Raw genomic sequence first — 21,898 nt, forward strand, 5'->3', positions numbered from 1 at the left:
GGAGGACAGTTGCAAGAACTATCTTATGCTGGTAAAGATGACTTATTCCTGCCTACAAGAGAAGATACATCTATAGTTACTAAAATATCTCCTAGATTTATACTATACAATTCTACCTCTTCTAGTTTTTCTTTTCAAATGTTCTGGCAATACAAAATTAATCTACTTACAGTCCAAAAGAGTGAATGTATATTCCAGAGTGGCAATAAACAGCAACAGGCATCATCTAAAACAGACTACCATATGTGCAGCATTTCTTTTAAACTTCATGTTTTTCCTAGCATATACACGAGAAAATATTTTTAAAATGCAAAGGTTAAAGTTTTCAATTCTGAATCTTTAAGGATAACTGATATACAAAGAATATGTATTAATACATTTACCTGGAATTTTATATTCCCTAAAATACATCAAATATACCCTATTTAAGATAAAGCTCAAAGCTAAACAACTCCCTTCCATTCTTACTTTTTCTAAAAGCAAAATTGACAAGGATGATATAAGTAGTAAGTCAGAATCTCACTCCATGTATTCCTCCTAAAGTTGACACATTAAAAAATGATCTCATTTACTGCCATAGATGGATTATACCAACTAAGTGAATCTCAGTGGCTACTTTTAGTTCATCTCTTAGTTGGCTGACACGTTTTTATCACCCACACAAATAAATACAAATATAAAAAGATGCTTTTCTGTATGCAAACTTTTTATTGAACTATTATACTATTTAAAATAGTATAACCTCTTCAAAGAGGTCGCAAAAATTATAGCACTCAAAATTTTTAAACTCTTCAAGGGTAAGCTATTCTTTTTCAGTCAGCTTATACAAAGTTTAGCAACAAGAGTGTACTACTATAGAGACTTGAAGATGGTTCAGACTCAGTTTCTGCTCATGTTATGTAGAGCTTCCACAATGTTTTTATTGTACTCTGCAATCTGCTTGGTCACATTCTTCATGATTGACTGGTAATCACTCTCTTGACTCTTGGTTGCTATAACTAATTACATGAGTTAAGGGGAAACAGTGATCAACAAAAATAGTAATCTACTTGGGTTAGGAAGGAATCAAATCCCTTTTTTTTTTTTTAATTTCTCTTACTGAAAATTGAAAATGGCCAGAAAAAGCACAAATAGAATATATTTAAAAATAAACATATTAACAGATTAAGATCAATTGAAACCTAAAAGGCTAAGCAAAACTTGTTTCAAAAAATTTCACCTACAGTAGAACAGTTTAAAAAAAAAAAAGGTTTTATTTATTTACTTGAAAGAGAGAGAAAGCATGAGGAAGAGCAGAGGGAGAGGGACAAGCAGACTTTGCACTGAGTGCAGGGCTCCGATGGGGCTCAATCTTATGACCCTGAGATCAAGACCTGAGCCAAAATCAAGTTAGATGCTTGACTGAGCCACCCAGGCATTCCTATGAGCTTTTTTATACTTAACATTATGCATCTCAATCTAATTCTGGTCTGAGAACTGAATATTCAGAACAACCATGTTCTCTAGAGTACACTGAATTTCAGAAGTCTCTATAATTCACTCTATTTCAAAATCCCCTACTTTGTGTTGCATAAACTAGACTGATAGACTAAAGCATATTCAGTTAGAGTCTTTTGCTTTTAAACTGAGTAGTATGACTGCCCGTGATGCATTTGGTGGGGAAGCAAGCTGGGATCCATGCTGCCCGGAACTGAAGTTTGGCAGTTTCCTAGAGGAGAATCTAAACTTCCAATGAGCCAGGAGCTACTTCTCCAAGCAGAGATGTCCTTAAAGGGTCAAAGAAAGGAATAGAAAATAACTTCTGGGTTAATGTTTCTTAAAATTGCACAACACATGTCCTCAGTAGCTATTTCCTCCATATATAAGCACACAGAAAAATTAGCAAGAAGATGGGATTTAAGTACTACATTGATAGAAATATGAAGTTGAATTGGCTAAACACAGAATGAGCTTGAAAGTCAAATTTCTCAGGATACTACTTAGGCTTATCTTCCTCTGCTGCCCAGATATCCAAGGTACAGCATTATTAGCAACAGCAAACAATTACGAATATACATATATGCATGGTTTTATATAATTCTTTCAATAACTCTATGAGAAGGAAATATTAACTTTGTTTGAGATGACAGAAGTGAGGCTTAAACAAATTAAATTGCCCAAAGTCCTTAACCTACAAGCAGTACAGTCAACACTGAAATTTAGATCTCCTTACTCCAAATCCTGTGCACTTAGTCACTTTGCCACACTATGACTTTGTATAGTCTGCTTTCTATTGTTACTTTTGTACACACCCTAATTATTATAGACTGGAAACTAAGTCTTACTCATTTATTCCCCACATAGTTAAGCTTGGTGTTTTATACATATTACATATTTGTAAAGTTTGTGTTAAATTTCATTTCATTTCATTTATTTAAAGAAATTCTTAGAAAAAAATTACTCTGGGGCACCTGGGTGGCTCAGTCAGCTAAGCATCTGATTCTTGATTTGGGCTCAGGTTATGATCTCAGGGTGTGAGATCGAGCCCTGCATCGGGCTCCCTGCTCAGCTTGGGATCCTCTCTCTCCTTCTACCTCCCCTCCATCCTACTCTCTCTCTCTCTCGAATAAGTGAATAAATCTTAAAAAAAAAAATCACTCAGTCAAGTTCATTTGCTTCTTCTTAAAGGATACATTCTTTCATCACAAAATTATTTTGTTCATGGTGTTGCCATTTCCTCTCCAAATTTGTAAGCTAAAAAACACAAAATAAAAAGGTTAAACAGTACCCATATTCAAAACAATTATACACCCTTTTAAGAGGATAAGCAAAAAAAAACATTTAATTTTAAATCGTATCAACTGCTTGCATTTTGGTGAGATAAAGACCTATGGCAGACAAAAAGGAAAATTAGAAAAGATTAAACAATAGTAAAGTACATTAATAAATATAATGTTGAATTTGACAACGGGTTTTACTCTATATACGTAATTGGAAAATATTTACAATTTTATTATGCCAATGAACATGCTAACTGAAGACAATTTATGACTCTTCCCTTTCCAAAAAGAACTTGAAAGAAAAGAATGGGACATGGTGGGACTCTCTCCTTGAAATCTAGAAGTCTAATGCTACAAATGTGATATATATTCTAACACTGTCAAAGGTTCAACTATATAGGAGTAATTTCCTTATTTCCAGGGCTAAATTTCCTGTCTAATTCCACAAGCTGTGATAAGAGCAGAGCTGCAGTGTGAAGATTATAAGAGGGTTGGTTAAAAACTGGCACTGTTACAATAATTTCTGCATCAACAGGAAACTAATGTGGATATTATATTGATGGTTGCTTCCTCAGAAGACAATTTTACTGTTATAGAATTAAATTGTTTTTCTGATTTAATTAACCTTTTAACTCTGGGTTATGGTCTTTCTTTTTTAAGATGCACATAGTATTTTTCCTAGGCAAAGGACTATCTGAAAAATGAAACATTAAAATAACGTTCTGTGTGGACATTTCTAAGAGGTAATGATCAGTTTTAAGAATCTGAAAACTGAAGCAGCATTAATATCTCTTTCTACTCTCATGTTAAAATTATTTTCAGGGCATAAGTTCAGTGTTAATGTACCATCTATTCCACTGTTTCCTCTAAAGAGATAAATCTAGATATTAGGATAAGTCCTAACTAATTAATTATATAAACTGTATATGCTGTGAGTTAACACTATTAAAAATTCAATCTGGCGGGGGCCAGGGGGTTTGGGAGAGCAGAGTGCAGTTATGGACATTGGGGAGGGTATGTGCTATGGTAAGTGCTGTGAAGTGTGTAAACCTGGTGATTCACAGACCTGTACCCCTGGGGATAAAAATACATTATAAGTTTATAAAAAATAAAAATAAACAAATAAATAAATAATTCTATCTGGCTTCCCAGATAGGAACTCAAAGTTAAGATGGACTTAAGGAAACAGTCAGCACATTTTGGCAATAAATCTCTAATAACCTTTTGCAAAGTCAAGTACCAAACTTTTCCCCTTTGTTTCAGACAAAGAGGTGGCCTTCTTAGAATGCAGACCTCTTACGTGCTAAATGAATAATGCTACAAAAGCAACACTCTGTCAGATGGTCAACTTCCTTATATATTATACATCTGTATTAGTGACTTGCCTTTAAACCTCCGAGAATATCTTGAATCATGAATCTGTTTTTCTCTTACAACTTATTTAAACACTCTGTTGTACATTCTTTATATATTCTGGATATTAACCCCTTATCAGATATTATGATCTGAAAATATTTTCTCCCATTCCATAGGTTGTTTTCATTTTGTTGAAAACAAAATGTGTTTTGTTTTCTTTTGCTGTGCAGAAGCCTTCTAGTTTGATTTAGGCATACCTATTTTTGCCTTTGCTGTTCATGCTTTTGATATCATAACCAATAAATGGTTGCCAAGACTAATGTCAAGGAGCTTTATCCCTATATTTTCTTCTAGGAGTTTTATAGTTTGTTCCAATATAAATATGTTTAAATAATAGCAAATAAATAATAGCCTTTCATCAAAAAGTCTGTTATGAAATTTATAGACTCCAAAAAATGGTTTTTAGTGAAAATGAGCTTTTAGAACTTCATCAAGATAAAAAGCTTCTGCACAGCAAAGGAAACAGTCAACAAAACAATGAAGCAGGAATGGGAGAAGATATTCATAAATGACACCACAGACAAAGGGCTGATATCCAAGATCCATAAAGAACTCTTCAAATTCAACACCCCAAAAACAGATAATCATGTCAAAAAATGGGCAGAAGACATGAACAGACACACTTCTCCAAAGAAGACATACAAATGGCTAACACACACATGAAAAAATGTTCAAGATCATTAGCCATCAGGGAAATTCAAATCAAAACCACACCGAGATACCACCTTATACCAGTTAGAATGGCAAAGATTAACAAGACAGGAAACAAATGTTGGAGAGGTTGTGGAGAAAGGGGAACCCTCTTACACTGTTAGTGGGAATGCAAGTTGATACAGCCACTTTGGAAAAGTGTGGAGATTCCTCAAAAAATTAAAAATAGAGCTACCCTATGGCAATTGCACTACTGGCTATTTTCCCTAAGATACAAATGTAGTGAAAAGAAGGGCCATATGTACCCCAATGTTCACAGCAGCGATGTCCACAATTGCCAAACTGTGGCAAGAGCCAAAATGCCCTTCAATAGGTGAATGGATAAAGAAAATGTGGTCCATATATTCAATGGGGTATTATGCCTCCATCAGAAAGGATGAATACCCAACTTTTGTATCAACATGGATGGGACTGGAGGAGATCATGCTGAGTGAAATAAGTCAAGTAGAGAAAGTCAATTATCATATGGTTTCACTTAAGGAATAACATGAAGGACATTGGGAGATGGAGAGAAGAAAGGAGTTGGGGGAAATCGGAGGGGGAGATGAACCATGAGAGACTATGGACTCTGAGAAATAGAGGGTTTTAGAGGGGAGGGGGTTGGGAGGATGGGTGAGGTTAGTGGTGGGTATTAAGGAGGACATGTATTGCATGGAGACCTGGGTGTGGTGCATAAACAATGAATTTTGGAACACTGAAATGGTAAAATTAAAAAAACATTTTAAATGGTTTTCAAGAAAAGAGCTGCAAAAGATAAGATCAGATTTTATTTGATCAATGGGGATTCCCAAAAAGCAACAAAGAGTTATATTATGAATTCCTGTTATCAGTATAAGGGGTTAAGTATGTGATTAGCACTCGATGTGCCAGTAAACAAGTAGCCATTGACTGGCTCTAAGAAATTGTGTTTGTCAAATGTTTTCCTCCTTAAATAATCTATTCAGTGATGATGATGATGATGATGATTATTATTATTATTATTAAGAGAGCTAATATTTCATAAGCAGTATCAGTACTTTTTCCTAAGAATCATTTAAGACAATGGCCTCATAAACTTTTTCTTATATTTCTTCTCCAGTATCCATCCCCACTCTAAACTAGGATAATTTTGCCACTTACAAATCTATATCCAGACCTGTATATTATGACATAGAGACAAAAATAACTGATAAATCCAAATATGTAAAATAGTGACTTCTAATCTTTTTAAAGTAGTTGTGGCAAACTCTGATGAGATTTCACCCCTTTCAAAAAGAATATAAGGGGGGGCGCCTGTGTGGCTCAGTGGGTTAAGCCTTTGCCTTCGGCTCAGGTCATGATCCCAGAGTACTGGGATCGAGTCCCGCGTCGGGCTCTCTACTCGGCAGGGAGCCTGCTTCCTCCTCCTCTCTCTCTCTCTGCCTACTTGTGATCTCTCTCTGTCATATAAATAAGTAAAATCTTATATATAAGGTGTGTCTTTTGTTTTTAAAATGGTAAATCCATATAATGAAATAGTCATTAAAAAATCCAAAAAGGAGCCTGAAAATATTTAAGTGAGAAAATGAATGTTTAACAACTATATATATAGTATTCCACGTTTTGTAAAAATATAATCAATATGGGTATACAACTGCAAAGGAAATACATTTACAAGAATATTATACCAATGTTAACAAATTATTATCTATCATGATCATATTGCCATTTAAAGAAAAGGAAGAATGCATTTAGCATTAATAAATCATAGTTGTAAATTGCTAATATATACTCACTAGATGAGAATGATCAATCTTTACTGATTTTGTACATGTCACACATGCTTCATTTAATCCTCTGACAAATACTTATTAAACACCCATTAAGTGTCAACCACTGGCACAGTGTGGGGAGAAAGTGAATGAAACAGGTATCTTCTCTATCCTCTCAGACGGCACTCAATTTAGAAGACATCTGATATTGCTTAGCTAATTCTATCAGTAGAATAAATGATATAAAAAGGGGGCTTGTCTGTGCATCCTGTATAGATAATCGGAAGTGTAAATCAAGAAGTTCAAGGGCAGGACTGCTTTTCTACAGCACTAAACAGTTTTAAAACTAAAAATAACCTAAATGTCTAATAATATGAAACTGTTTCAGTAAAATATACTATATCCATTAAGTCAAATATTATATAGAATCATATTTTTAAAAGATATGACAAGGCAAACTACTTATTAGGTATAGTTAATAATGAAAAACAAGTTTCCAAATAATATGTACAATATGATACCATTTCTATAAATACCTAGAAATGTATACATATATATAAAATGTATGTACATATATAGACTAGAAGAACCCACACAAAAATGACAAGAATTTTTAAAAAATGACAAGAATTATTTCTTCTGTGGGATATTAGTCATTAAAGTTTAATTCTATTTGTGATTCTTTTGAGTTAGCAAAGTTTCTCCATTAAAATATCTCCATTAAAAAGTTTCTCCATCAGGGCGCGCCTGGGTGGCTCAGTGGGTTAAAGCCTCTGCCTTTGGCTTAGGTCATGATCCCAGGGTCGTGGGATCGAGCCCCACATTGGGCTCTCTGCTTGGCAGTGAGCCTGCTTCCCTTCCTCTCTCTCTGCCTGCCTCTCTGCCTACTTGTGATCTCTGTCTGTCAAATAAATAATAAATAAAATCTTTAAAAAAAAAAAAGGTTTCTCTATCACTGGGTGTGGTGCAAAAACAATGAATACTGTTCTGCTGAAAAGAAATGAAAAAAAAGTTTCTCCATTAAAAATGCTTTACATTCAAAAAATATTTTTTTTGAAATTTTTCAAAGCTATTATCATATCAGCTATGCCCAGAACAGGACCTAGCACAGAGAAGTCCCTCAATATAGGTTTATAGAAGGAGAGCAAAAGTAAATTCATTCTAACTGAAGCCCGTACACAAGCTTCTTCAAAGCCTGTGGCTATCTTCAAAGCCAGAAAGTCTGGAAGGATAAATAAAGCAAATTTTTTAAAAACTGGGGGAAATTGGAGGGGGAGACAAACCATGAGAGACTGTGAACTCTGAGAGACAAACTAAGGGTTTCGAAGGGGGGTAGGGGGAGTTGGGTGAGCCGGGTGGTGGGTATTATGAAGGGCATGTATTGCATGGAGCACTGGGTGTGGTGCATAAACGATGAATTTAGGAACACTGAAAAGAAATAAAATAAAATAAAATGGGGGAAAAAAGACAAGATATCCTAAAATAAACCAGAAATCTATAAACTGCCCACCCTCCCCCCAAAAAACTGTTTTGGAGTAGAAATAGAGATTAAAAACATGGGACAGATAGTTTAAAAACGAAATAAATTTCAGTGTCTTTTTTTTCCTTTTTACCTGAGAATGTGTCTCATTTTCTTGCAATTGTGTCTTTAGTGTCTCATAGTCTACGTTTAGCTTCTCCGTTATTTTCTTAAAAGCATTTCTGCGGGTTGTTAATACTGTTCTCTCCTGATGTAACTTCTAGATAGATCCAAATAGAAGTAAATAACAGACTTTAGCAAATAACAGACTTTAGCAAACAGACTAAGCCAACATAAATCATTTTTAACTTAAATAATTTCAATGATATTCTGGTAAAATTCTACCAAGATTATAATTACTGAATGAATAAGCCACTGATGAATAAGTCTTAAGGAGGGAAATTTCATAATTGAACCTGCATTTAACAAAGTTCATATTTGTTGAAATGCTCTTGCTTTTCCTTTTGTTTAAAACCTACATCTCTCTAAATTCCTCCTATATACATAAACATCTTAGCTTATATATCAAATAATCAACTGCAAATAATAAATTCTATGAACTACATATATATACTAAATTTGATCAAGAAAAAAACAATTTGAATTATAACGATCTGAATTATAATACCATTTACCTTTTTCTTTTCTTCCCCTGATGATTTTAAAGCTGGCAAATCATTATATGTCTCCAGGTCAGTTGTCATTTGCTTAATTTTGCTTTTCAGAGAATGTTGTTCCTCAGTCATCTTACTTTCCAGAAGTTCCATTTTCTGTAGATCCAACTGTAAACGTTGACTATCTGAATCACAAGAAAATTCAAGATGATAATTAGTCAAAACTTTATTCCTTTCACAAAGAGAAATGCGATGCAACCATTAAAAATCATGTTTTATAAGAATATCTACAAAAGAAACATGTTTCACTGCAACCAGTGAGACAATACAAAGAAAAATTAAGAAAAATAATATTCATCCTCCAGGTAACCAACATAACCTGATGTATATCAGCCATATTTGTCTCCATGCTTACAAAAATATTTAAGAATGCACATAGGTGTTTTTTTCCTTACTTAATAACATAACATATATTATGAGATAAAGGCCCATTATCTTTAATAGGGACATGAAGGCAAATTATGAAATATTACAAATAGTTGAACAAAATTTTGTAACTACATATACAGTCAATTCTCCTTACTTATGGGAGTTATATTCTATAAAGTCACTGTAATATTGAATTAGCAAATACTGAACTATTTCTCCTAGAGGGGATATACGGTTAAGTTCCTAAGAGCTTCTGGTCATAGTATTTTCATCAACCAATTAACTAACACATCACCTTGTTTTATGTGTATTTCTATTTAAACACACATATATATTTTTCATTCATTAACACTGAACCCTAGGCCAACCTTATGCCTGAATGAAGATAATCTAATACACGTTTTCTCTATAAGGCACAATGCAGCTTCTTGGGTTTAGGAACACAAGCCAACACTTCAGCTTATGCTTGGGAGCCATTTTATATAGCAAAATTGAGAACAAAAAGTACAAAAATGTGAGGAAAAGTGGCACTAAATTTGTGACATAAAGGATAATTATTAATAGTGTGAGGACTAAAACAAAAAGAGTATTGCTGGGTATTTAACCTAAAGATACAATGTAGTGATCTGAAGCAACACGTGCACCCAAATGTTTATAGCAGCAATGTCCACAATAGCCATACTATGGAAATAACCTAGATGTCCATCAACAGATGAATGGATAAAGGAGACGTGGTATATGTATACAATGGAATACTATGTAGCCCTCAAAAGAAACAAAATCTTGCCATTTGCAACAACATGGATGGAACTAGAAGGTATTATGCTGAGCGAAATAAGTCAATCAGAGAAAGACAATTATCATATGATCTCTCTGATATGAGGAATTTGAGAGGCAGGGTGGGGGATTTTGGGGGTAGAGAAGGAAAAAATGAGACAAGATGGGATTGGGAGGGAGACAAACCATAAGTGACTCTTAATCTCATGAAACAAACTGAGGGTTGCTGGGGTTGGGGGAGTAGGGATAGGGTGGCTGGGTTATGGACATTGGGGAGGGTATGTGCTATGGTGAGTGCTGTGAAATGTATAAGCCTAATGATTCACAGACCTGTACTCCTGGGGCAAATAATACATTATATGTTAATGGAAAAAATATTAGAAGACAGTGTTGCCTTATTTGACCTCCATGGGAATGTTATATCAGGCAATTCACATTTTTGACTGCACATATCCACAAATGACTGTAAAAGTGCTAAAAGTACTGATTTCGGGGTTATAAATTAATTATGCTAGAGTAGGCAAATTCACAACCATGAATAATGTGGACTGTATAGATGTGTATGTGAAAGAGTAAGTGTATCTGTGTCTCATACTTTGTTTTAAAGTGTGGAGCATCTACTATGTGCTAGATGCTAAGAAAACAGAGAAATTGTTTTTGTTCAAGGAGCTATATTCTAGAGGTAGAACTAGGAAATTAAATGAGCATTTACAATAAACTAGATAACTACTATGAAAATAGTAATAAAGAGAGCCATGAGAACATGTGGTACTTGCCAAGAGAGCTCTTTAAAGACATGCCTTTTAACTTAAGGCCTTAAGGATTAGCAATCAACCAAAGCAAGGAAAAAGTAAATGTGTTCCAGAGAACACAATCAAAATGTGCAAAGTCTAGAGGTAAAAAAGCATGGTACATATGTGCCAATAACAGAAGTTCAATATGACTAGAACCCAAAGTTCAAAGTGGGATGGATTTCAGTTCATGAAGTGCTTTTCAAAATAAAATAGGGAGCTGGAACTTTATCCTGAGGGCTATGAAAAGTAATTGATGGATTTTAAATCAGAGTATGGCATAATTAAATTTTAGAAAGTTCACTCTGGTTTCAATGTGGGCAATTAATTGGAAAAGCATTAACTGGTCCAGGAAGACCAGTTAAATGTTGATTCAGTGATCTACATAATAAATCTTAGACTAGTATAGTTACTTTGGGGATTATTTTTTCATTAGGCAATACTGATTAAGTGCTTTCTATGTGCCAGGTAAACTTCTAGGAATAGGGGATATAGCAAGGAACAAAACATATGAGAATCCCTATCTTGATAGAACTTATATTCCAATGGAAGACAACTATTTATGTGAAATCTCAAGTTACTTCACATGGACATAAATGAGGAAAAAAATGGAGAGATGTAGACGGACTCAAGAGATATTAGGGAACTGACTGAAAACAATGGTTGAGAAGAGGAGTCATTGCAGAGTCCCATTTCCAACTTAAGTAAAGGTGTAGATATTAGGAAAGCCAGAGGGAGGTATCAACTTTTGTTTGTAGGAGGGAAAGAGATGAAGGATTCAAGTGAACTTAGGATATGCTGTTCGAGTTACCTCAGAAGCACCCAAATAGTAAACATGCCCATGTATAGATATATATGGGTCTGAAGCCCTGAGAGAAATTTGAAGATAGAGATTTTGAAGTCATCAACATAGAGAAAGCACCTGAAGCTATGGGAATGGCTAAAATCATCAAGAGAAAAGGATTCATGACAGAACCTATAAGAATAAAAAAAAAATTTTTTTTTAAAGATTTTATTTACTTATTTATTTCACAGATCACAAGTAGGCAGAGAGGCAGGCAGAGAGAGAGAGGAGGAAGCAGGCTTCGGGCTGAGAAGACAGCCTGATGTGGGGCTCGATCCTAGGATCCTGAGATCATGACCTGAGCCGAAGGCAGAGGCTTTAACCCACTGAGCCACCTAGGCGCCCCAAGAATAAAAAATTTTTAAAGAATAAATTTACATGAAAGATCCCATAAGGGAGAATAAGAAATGACCAAAGAAATAAAAGCAAAATCACAAATGATAATGAAAAGACATTTCAAGAATAAAGGAATGATTTATAATGAAGACTACTACTTAGAGATTTCAAACAAAAAGACTGCAAAATACAAGTTGCATTTACCATCCAGGAAAACCTTGACATATTTCCTGAGAAAAGATTTCATTGAAAAAAATGGGACTGAGAGGGAAAGGAAGGCTTTTAAAAATCTGGATGTGAAACCTCTGAAAGGAAGGATGATAGTTGGGCAGAGAATACTCTAGAGAGGCATTTTCTTTTTTTTTCCAAGATGGGGAAAAAAGCAAAAAAAAAAAAGACTAGAGAAGATATTGGCAAATAACATATCTGCTAAAGGATTAGTATTCAAAATAAATAAAGAACTGACACAACTCAACACCAAAACCACTCAAATAATCTAATTAAAAATGGGCAGAAGACATTAACAGACATTTCTCCAAAGAAGACATACAGGCGATCAACAGACACATGAAAAGATATTCAACATCACTCATCATCAGAGAAATGCAAAAACTACAATGAGATATCACCTCACACCTGTTAGAATGGTTAAAATAAAAAAATGTAATAAACAAGTGTTGGTGAGGATGTGGAGAAAAAGGAACCCTTGTGCACTATGGGTGGAAAAGCAAACTGGAGCATCCACTGTAGCATACAGCATGGAGGGTCCTCAGAAAGTTAAGAACAGAACTACCCTATAATCCAGTAATCACACTACTAGGTATTCACCCCACCAAATACAAAAACATTAATTCAAAGAGATACATGCATCCCTATGTTTACTGCAGCATTTACAAGAGCCAAAAAATGGAATCAGCCCAAGTGTCCAAAGGTAGATGAATGGATAAAGATGTGGTATATATATATATATATATATATATATATATGGAATATTATCCAGCTATAAAAAAGAATGAAATTTCATCATTTGCAACATGTATGCAGCTACAGAGCATACAGCTAAGTGAAATCAGTCAGTCAGAGAATGACAAATACAATATGATTTCACTCATATGTGAAATTTAAGAAAGGAAACAAATGAGCCAAGTGAAAAAAAGAAGAAAGAAAGAGACAAAGCAAGAAATAGACTCTTAACTATAGAGAACAAACTGATGGTTACCAGAGGGGACGTGGGTAGGGGGATGGGTTGAATACATGATGGGAGATTAAAGAGTACACTTACTGTGATGAGCACTGAATAATCTATAGAACTGATGAATCACTATATTCCACACCTGAAACTAATATAATACTGTATGTTAACTATACTGGAATTAAAAAGCTTAATAAAAAGAAAAAAAGGAAAAACTCTTGATAGACTGTATTTTAAATTTTCTTATTCATCTTTTTCTGTATCTACTAAATCCTCTACAATGAGTACAAATAACAAGAAAACAATATTTTAAAAAATATTCTGTTCTGATAGAATTACACAATATCTACCTTCTATATTTCAGAGACTTCTTAATATTGTGGTACTAACTTTATTTTTTAATTTATTTTTTAATTTTTCAAAAAGATTTTATTTACTTGAGGGAGAGCGAAAGAATGAGAGCACAGAGGGAGAAGGAGAAGTAGACTCCCTGCTGAGCAGAGAGCCCAACACAGGGCTTGATTCCAGAACCCTGGGATCACGACCCAAGCCTAAGGCGAATGTTTAACAGGCAGAGCCGCCCAGGTGCCCCAAAAAGTTCTTTTTTAAGGTGAAAGAAAAGTAATGGAGGGAACTAATATTATTGAATAGCTGAAATATGATGGGTCTTATGTTATCTCTTCTTTTCTTAATAGCCTTAGGAGGTAAATGTTATATGATGAAACTGAAGCTTAGAAAGGTATTTTTAAAAAAGATTTTATTCATTTATTTGATAGAAAGAGAAAAGAGAGAGTCAGGCAGAGGAAGAGGGAGAAGCAGGCTCCTCACTGAGCAGAGAGCCTGATGTGAGGTTTGATCCCAGGACCCTGGCATCATGACCTGAGCTGAAGGCAGATGCTTAATTGACTGAGCCACCCAGGCACCCCATTAGAAAGGTAATTTGCCCAAAGTCACACAGCCAGTCAGGCTTTGGTGCTGAGTGATATTATCATGTTTATGAAAGATTTACTTTTAAAACAGCAAATGTTAATGATCCAGAAAGATGCTTCAAAGAGTAACAATGAGCTATGAGAAGAGGTACAGTAGTAACACTTGCTTAATTTTGCTATTCATGCTTCCCCAGGCATCATTCTGTTTTGCTTTTCTTACAGCTATCAAAGTAAAGTGTAATTTTAGCAAACTAAAATGGAACTGAAATATATATATCATGCACATCCAGATGAAGATATCTGAATTCAAACCTGCCTAAATTGGTTTCCTCTCTATGTTCCCTGGACTAGGTACGACAGTAATAACACCCCAAAGAGTTATTTGTTTGTATATAGAGGCATGTAGGGAAACATTTTCATCTCTGAGCACTTTGCTTTCATTTTACCTCTATTTTAAAGTAGAGATATAAATAGCCTCAGAAAAGTATGGTGGTATTTCAGAGTATTAAGACAAATGTGAACATCTTCCTTTTATTACTTAGAGATTTAGGGGGTGAAAGATTTTAAAAATAAAATAACATAAAATTTAATCTTATAGTGGGATGTATTATTCCCTGTATATATGTATTATTTTTTTCTGGCATTTTTCATTGTTTTTTCTTTATGTTGCATTTTTGCACTTTAACTACGATGGGCTTACGTAAAGGATTTTTATACCAATCATGTTTGGGGTTCAATGAGCTTCTTAGATCTGTAAAACTTGGTTTTTCATCACATTTGGGAAATTTTCAGCCATTATTATTTCAACTATCTTTTCTCCCCCATTCTCTGTCCCTCCACTCCTTCTGAGACTCCAATTATATATGTGTCAGATGGCCTGAAACCGTCCCACAGATCACTTAGGTTCTGTTCATTCTTATTTCTTCTCCAGATTATATTATTCTATTGATCCTCAAGTTCACTGACTCTTTTTCTGCTGTCTTCAACCTTCATATAAGGTCATTCAGTGAATTTTTCATCTTAGGTATATTTCCAATGCTAAAATTTCCACTTGGTTCTTTTTATAATTTTTCTCTTTCTGTGGGATTCTCCATTGGTTCACTTGTTATGATTTTATTTTCCTTTAAACCCTTAAAAATGTTCCTAAACGTTTAAAGTCTTCTGTTCATTCAACACCTGGATTATCTTGGGTTCAATGTTTATTAACTGTTTTTCCCCTTGACTCACATTTTCCTATAAATTTTTATAGTATAATTGAAACTTTAAATGATATGTAGTAGAGATTCTGGATTAAACTGTGCTCCTCTGAGAAGTGTTGATTTATACTAAACAAGTAATAAACTTTGCTGAACTTAAACCCTAAACTCTTCTCCTTTGTAGCAGTCAGTATATAAAATCTCTGTACTCAACTCTTTCAACTTCTAACTGCTGCTTTTTCCTAGGTCCCCTGAAGTTTACCCAAATGCTTACACAGTTCACTGGTCAGATTAGGATCTGAATAGAGTTTGCGTGTGGATTTTGGCACTTTGTTGCACTTTTACCATGATGTCTCCCTCTATGTGGGAGGCATTAAGTTGGCTTCTTCTCATAAAATTTAGCAAATTCTACTTGAAACTGAGGTTTATTATCTATATAGACTCCCTAATGAGAAAATCAAATACAAAGCTGCTATTAAACTTTCTTCTTCAACCTCTGAAACCTTATGAATCAAAATATAGGTGGAAGGTAATATAGTAAAAATATGTTCAAAACTGAATGATTCTCCAGGTATAACAATGATCATAGAGCATAAAATATCAAATTGTTTAAGGCTTCAAAAGACAGTGGTTTAAGAAAGGAAGTTTTTCCCAACAAAATTGAAATTGGTATAATTAAACTTGAGCGTTTCCTTTTGACCCCTTAAGAGTCTTAAAATTCATACAGATATATGGACTTAAATGTTGAGTGGGTTTTGTTTTGTTGGGTTCGTATCTCAACTAGTGTTGAAAACAGTTAAAATGAAAATCAAAGTGCTAAATCAAAGTCACTGAAGCTTATGGTGTTTCAATGCTCTAAAAAGAAAATGCATATAGCTTATATATTTTGACTGTTAGGTGGAAATATTATTGAACTCTAACTAAAAGTTTAATTTGAAGATATATCAGGGACATACATTTAGGAGTTATACAAACTGCTTTTCCAGAGAAAAAGAGAAAATGGTTGGTTGGTATAGGGTAAAGTTTATCTTCCTTTAACAGCAGGTTCCCTTGAAAAGTTAAAAACTTCTCCAAGGGAAGAGACAGGAAGAGGATGCAGACTAGTTCCTTCTGATATGCTATGAAGTTGCAAAGTTTACTAAGCAGTGTGTACATAGTAGCAAAATCTCAGAAGGAACCACTTTGACATGGGGAAATGTTTCTGAAATATTCTGCCATCAGTGCATTTGTTTATTCCCTGGAGTTTCCTTTCCAAAAATATAAATAAAAACTATTGCTGACAGATTCCTTGCCTCTTTACTCATGCAATACACTAGTGTTTCACAATCTCTTTTTACCCCATCACTGTCCCCCCAAAGGAGTCTTTTGTAGACTATTTTTTCCTAATCACCACCCTCCCATGAAACTTTATTATTACAGATATATTACATATATATATCTGTTTATGTACAGTGACCCTTTTGAGGGTTCACAAACCATTATAACTAAGATATTTTTTACTCTCCCCCAAGAATTAATTTTGTCCCTTTGGGAATAATATTGCCCTATTAAGAAACAGTACACTAAGAAAATCAGGTGATTTCTAATTATAAATGCAAGAGCCAAAAGGGAGGCAATTCACAAGTAGGGAATGTAAAATTCATCTTCTCTGAAAGGTGAACAAGAATAGTATAGACTTCTTATGGTGAGTTCTAGATACAAGAAAATCTGGGCAGATAAAATATACTTAAATGTGTAAAATAACTATTGTCCAGCTATATCATCAATCTAAATTCAACTGTGTATTAATAACATTCAGCATATATTTGTAGGTCTTTAATCTTTATATAAAACTCCCAGGTTATTGCATTTTAGAATGCAGAATTTTTCAGATTTTAGAAAAATAATATAGCACATATATTGTAACTCCCACAGCAGGGTTTAAGGCACCACCCTGTCATCAAGTATTTAACTATTTCTGCAGTAAAAATGATGAACAGTCACATTAGGTAGGATAATTAAGACTATAAGTAGCCTCATGTCAGTTCAGGTCAGGACAGGTTTTGCTGCCAGGAGCATTTTAGATTTTGGGATTCCAAATAAATAAACACTGTGGATTCATTATTCCAATTCAAGAATCTCAACATTTTTAAGTTAGCAAATATTAATTCCTTGTTCCTTATAATTTCACTAACTGCCAGTGTAATTCCAAGTAGGGAAAAAAAAAATGACTAATTCAAAATCATCACATACCAGCATAAAAAAACACTCATAGTTAGAAACCATCAGTTCAAGAAACAAAGATTCTATATAAATTCTGACTTTATCCTAAACTCTTTTTTTCTTTTGAGTGTAGCTGACACACTATCTTGAACTCTTTAAGCTCAATTTTGTGTATTTGTTTTTAATCTCTATCTGCAAGGACAAAATGAGAGCCACTAGCCACATACAGTTTTTGAACACTTGACTATGTCTACTCTCAAGCTGAGATGGACTGTAACTTTTTTTTTAACTTATTTATTTATTTATTTATTTGACAGAGAGAGAGACAGAGAGAGAGGAAGAATGCACAAGCAGAGGAAGAGGGGGAAGAACAGAGGCAGAGGGAGAAGCAGGCTTCTCACTGAGCAGGGAGCCTGATGTGAGGTTCAATCCCAGGACTCTGGGATCATGACCTGAGCTGAAGGCAGATGCTTAACCAACTGAGCCATCCAGATGACCCGTAACTGCAAAATCTCAGTTTTGTACTGATTACAAGCTTAAACAGTAATCTCTTGGATAAACTGATTGAATAAAATATTAAAATCCACCTGTTTACTTTTATAACCTACCTACTAGGAAATTTAAATTATATATGTAGCTGGCATTCTAGTATCATGTCAGTTATAATGGCTGAAACTAATTATAATTAAAATATTACTTCCTCGTGCTCACTTCGGCAGCACATATACTAAAATATTACTTTCTCGAGGATTCCTCTCCTAACTACCCAAGACTGGGGTGGATATGAACACAGTATAATTCTGTTGCTCCTTATCCTTCTATCATGTACTGTTTCATTATATTTTAGTTATTTGTTTGTCATTATTCCACCAAGCTCAAAGTTTCTTGAGGAAAGAGACCGCATTTTTTTTTTTTAAATCTCTGTGTACCTACATTATACCAAAGGCATAGAGCAAGCATTCAATAAATGTTAAAAATGGATCAGAATATCCCAATGAAATACTATTAAGTTGATGTGAAAAGTCACACAAAATTCTGAGGCTATAAATAAGCAATCATAAATTACTTTATCAGCCTTTCTAAAATATCAAATAAAATAACATTAAAGTTTTAAAGTTTCAATTTGTTACAGAAAAAAAAAGATATTAAAATCTATGTTTTCTCACCTGAAGTCAAATTCCTAGCTGTACTTTGTGATTTCTGCATTTCAGTAGATTTAAAATTGAGATCATCCTGCATCATTTTCAGCTCTTGATTGGTGATAGAAGAGATCTGTTTCATACGATTTAGATTCTATATTTGTAGAGAAATAAAAATGGGAAAAAATTCCACTGATTTGCTTCCCCAAGAAAACTCTTGGAAAACACTGCTAACCAACTAGATGTTCTGAGTCAGTATCCTTTTTTGAAATACATCATTTATCATATATGTTTTATGTCTGCTTAGAAACTGCTTGGAGTCTTCAGACACAGAATACTTAAGAGATTGTGCATTTTTCCTTCTGTTCTAGCACTCATTAGTAACCGTTCAATAAACATTTTTTATGAATCAAGATACTCCTTGATAAACTTTACTCTTATAGATTCTTACAAGAATCACTTCTATTCATAATACAAATGACTATGTAAAAATGTATCATTTTCCATTATAACATCCAGATTTTGAAGTTTCTGTGCAAACATTACTTATCCAAGTTCAGATACATTAACAATAGAAGAAAATCATAATAATTACTTTGAATTGGTCCCTTGCTTACTAAAAATTGACATTATACACATATCCTCCTTTCCCCTATCATCCTTAGCTGAATTTTGCTAGAAATAAACAAATTAATAGCTTAAAAAAATAAGCAAGGGAGTATAAAGGAAACAGATTAAATTAACAGATGTAATAGTACACCACTGCATTTTTTGAGCTATATTTGGAAAGGTAATCACAGCAAAAATAATGAGGACACTAAGACAGGCACATGGTACTCACTCTACTACAGTGCTCCAAAAGTGCAACAATGTTGGCTTCTATCTGTGCCTTCCTTTCCAGCTCCTGATTCTTAGTTTCATCAAACGTCTCAATAAAAGCTGCAGATTCAAAATATGATAAGCTACTGTTAATATAGTTAACACTATATAAATTCTGATCTATAGGTCTTAACAGTACTTTTTAGAAATTCAAAGCAAATTTTACATTATGACTATATTTAATCTTTTATTAACCACAGGTAATTAAATTACTCAGTAAGAATATTTCTACATATTCTCAAGCTTCTAAAGCTTAACAGTTATGATCTTAATACAAATAAACTAAAAGGTATAAATTCAGGCTCAGAGGTAACAGCTGATATATAGAAGAACACAAAAAAATCCATTTTTACATAGGCTCTCCTTGATATAATTATTCATACTTATAACTAGCCACAAATTTTAATAAGGAAAATAGTTGCTAATTACTTATTTCATCTGAAAATGAGTATTTTCCTTAAAATGCTGTATTAATCTCGACTAAATAATTTATTCACATTACAAATATTCTAAGAAATCTTCCTTTCCCTTGTCTAATATAGAATCATTATGTAATTTACTTTTTTATATTCTTAAGGTATTTCTATGGCTCTTTCAAAAAATAAAACTTACAGTTACAATAACTTTACTATTAGCACAAAACAACTAATTACTTTGAGATAATTTTTGGTACTTGCTGAGATTTAAAGAAATCTTAGAATATTGTTAAATCAGAGTTGGCAATTTCTACATTATGGCATGCTTCTATGAAGGTAACAATTGACATGGGACTAATAAAACTTCAGATTCTACCAAAACGATTATTAGCAAAGGAAACCAGGTAACAGGTAATATAATAATAAATTTTTAAAAATTTATCTATATTATAGATACAATGCAATTAAGTGAAGATCTACTTAGAAAGTTAAGATTTTTAAAAAGTAAATGAGCAGCTGCAAGGCTTCTAAAGTTACAGTTAGTAACAGAACCAAGTAGCAAGATCTGAGGTGAAGGCTGATAAATAATGAGAGGGAAGTATTATGAAAAGCTAAAAATGAAAGGGCAAAAGATACTAAGGATGAATACAGTGAAGCAGTTAAGAGAACATTCAACACTCAATTAGTAAGTGGTCTCTGTACAAACAATAAATATAAGTACTAGCTTTAGAACCCAACTGTAGAACAAAAATACTCATATACACACAAATGTACAAAACCTTTTAAAAGTTTTCTACCCATCCCTAAACTATGCTAGATATTTATTAATTCTTCAAGGCAAATACTTTGAATGTCCACACTTCTGCACTTACTATCAGCCATTGTATCTTCCCAAAATGAAATCTCTGATTTTGTATACATGAACAGACATCAGAATATTTTCCTATCAGTAAGGTTACTTACTGTCCATATTTTCCTCCCGTTTTTTTAGTTCCTTGTACTTCTGATTCATTTCGCCTACAAGAGATACAAAATATAACATCAATTTCAAAAACTCCAGACACAGTGCTCTAAATGTAATTAGGTTTTCTATATACCAGTAGTTATTGAATATTCAAAATTTTTAATTCGGTGAAAATTTTTTAATTAACATAGAATCTTTTAAAACAACTATATATGTATATTTGATAATTTAGAAAAAACAATCTCCTGACTGGAAAGAACTTAAAAGACTTCCCAATGGTTCTCTATTTTGGTCCTAACTTGGACATACTCAACCTGCACATGAACACTTCTGGTAATGGGAAACATAAGCACCCCTAAATGTTCATTCCATCTTTGAATAACTCACAAGGGCAGGCAAAATAGCTAAGTAACCTCCCTCACAGACCTTAAAGTCTATAAAGACTGAATAAGCCATTAGAATGGCCTAAGTGCTACCATATGAAAAAAGGTGCTATAAAAGCAGAGCAAAGACAATTTATCTAGTTAAGGAATTTCCAGAAATTTTCTCTAATGAAGTAATACTTAAGCTTCATTATAAAGAATAAATGAATAGGAGTTACCTGGTTGAAACAGAGAAGAAGAGGTTCAAAGTCAAAGCAATTCAAGTAGAGAAACCCAAAAGTGAGGATGAATATAGTAGCACAAAGAAGTCAGAGTGCTATGGCTGAGTCAGAGAATGTGAAGTGAACAAGTGGCATAAAGAGGAGACAAATGATAAGAGACTTTATAAGACACATAAAAGTTTGTACTTCCATCTAAGGAAAATGGTAAAACTACCAAAGAACTTAAATCAGGGGAATAAAATGATCAATCTGCATTTCTGAAAAATATTTCTGGTTGAGTGAATAAAAGGCAAGTAATATTGGAGGCAATATGATCTGTTAGGAGGCTGTCACAGTAATGCAGGTAAAAGATGAAGGTTTCCTGGAGCAGAGCAATGGCAAACAGGATGGAAATTATATTTTCAATCCAGTCATTTAAGAACCAGAGTAAATAGATTTTGTGTAACTCACA

The 21,898-nt window shown here is 33.7% G+C and overlaps 1 protein-coding gene across 2 annotated transcripts in view; it reads right to left on the reverse strand.

The window, feature by feature from the left end:
* Positions 1-685: 685 nt before the first annotated feature.
* IFT74 (intraflagellar transport 74) overlaps positions 686-21,898 on the reverse strand; it is an 85,868-nt gene continuing 64,655 nt past the window's right edge. For both annotated transcript variants that reach the window (XM_059411542.1, XM_059411543.1), the window contains exons 16-22: positions 20,843-20,896; positions 19,426-19,523; positions 18,612-18,738; positions 8,771-8,934; positions 8,230-8,355; positions 2,673-2,733; positions 686-998 (exon numbers count right to left, since the gene is read on the reverse strand). In XM_059411542.1, coding sequence (XP_059267525.1) covers positions 880-998; positions 2,673-2,733; positions 8,230-8,355; positions 8,771-8,934; positions 18,612-18,738; positions 19,426-19,523; positions 20,843-20,896 — 749 coding nt within the window. In that variant the 3' untranslated portion in view covers positions 686-879. The remainder of the gene's footprint in view (positions 999-2,672; positions 2,734-8,229; positions 8,356-8,770; positions 8,935-18,611; positions 18,739-19,425; positions 19,524-20,842; positions 20,897-21,898) is intronic.

Source organism: Mustela nigripes, chromosome 9, assembly GCF_022355385.1.
Source record: "Mustela nigripes isolate SB6536 chromosome 9, MUSNIG.SB6536, whole genome shotgun sequence".
In the NCBI taxonomy this organism is placed as follows: Eukaryota; Metazoa; Chordata; class Mammalia; order Carnivora; family Mustelidae; genus Mustela; species Mustela nigripes.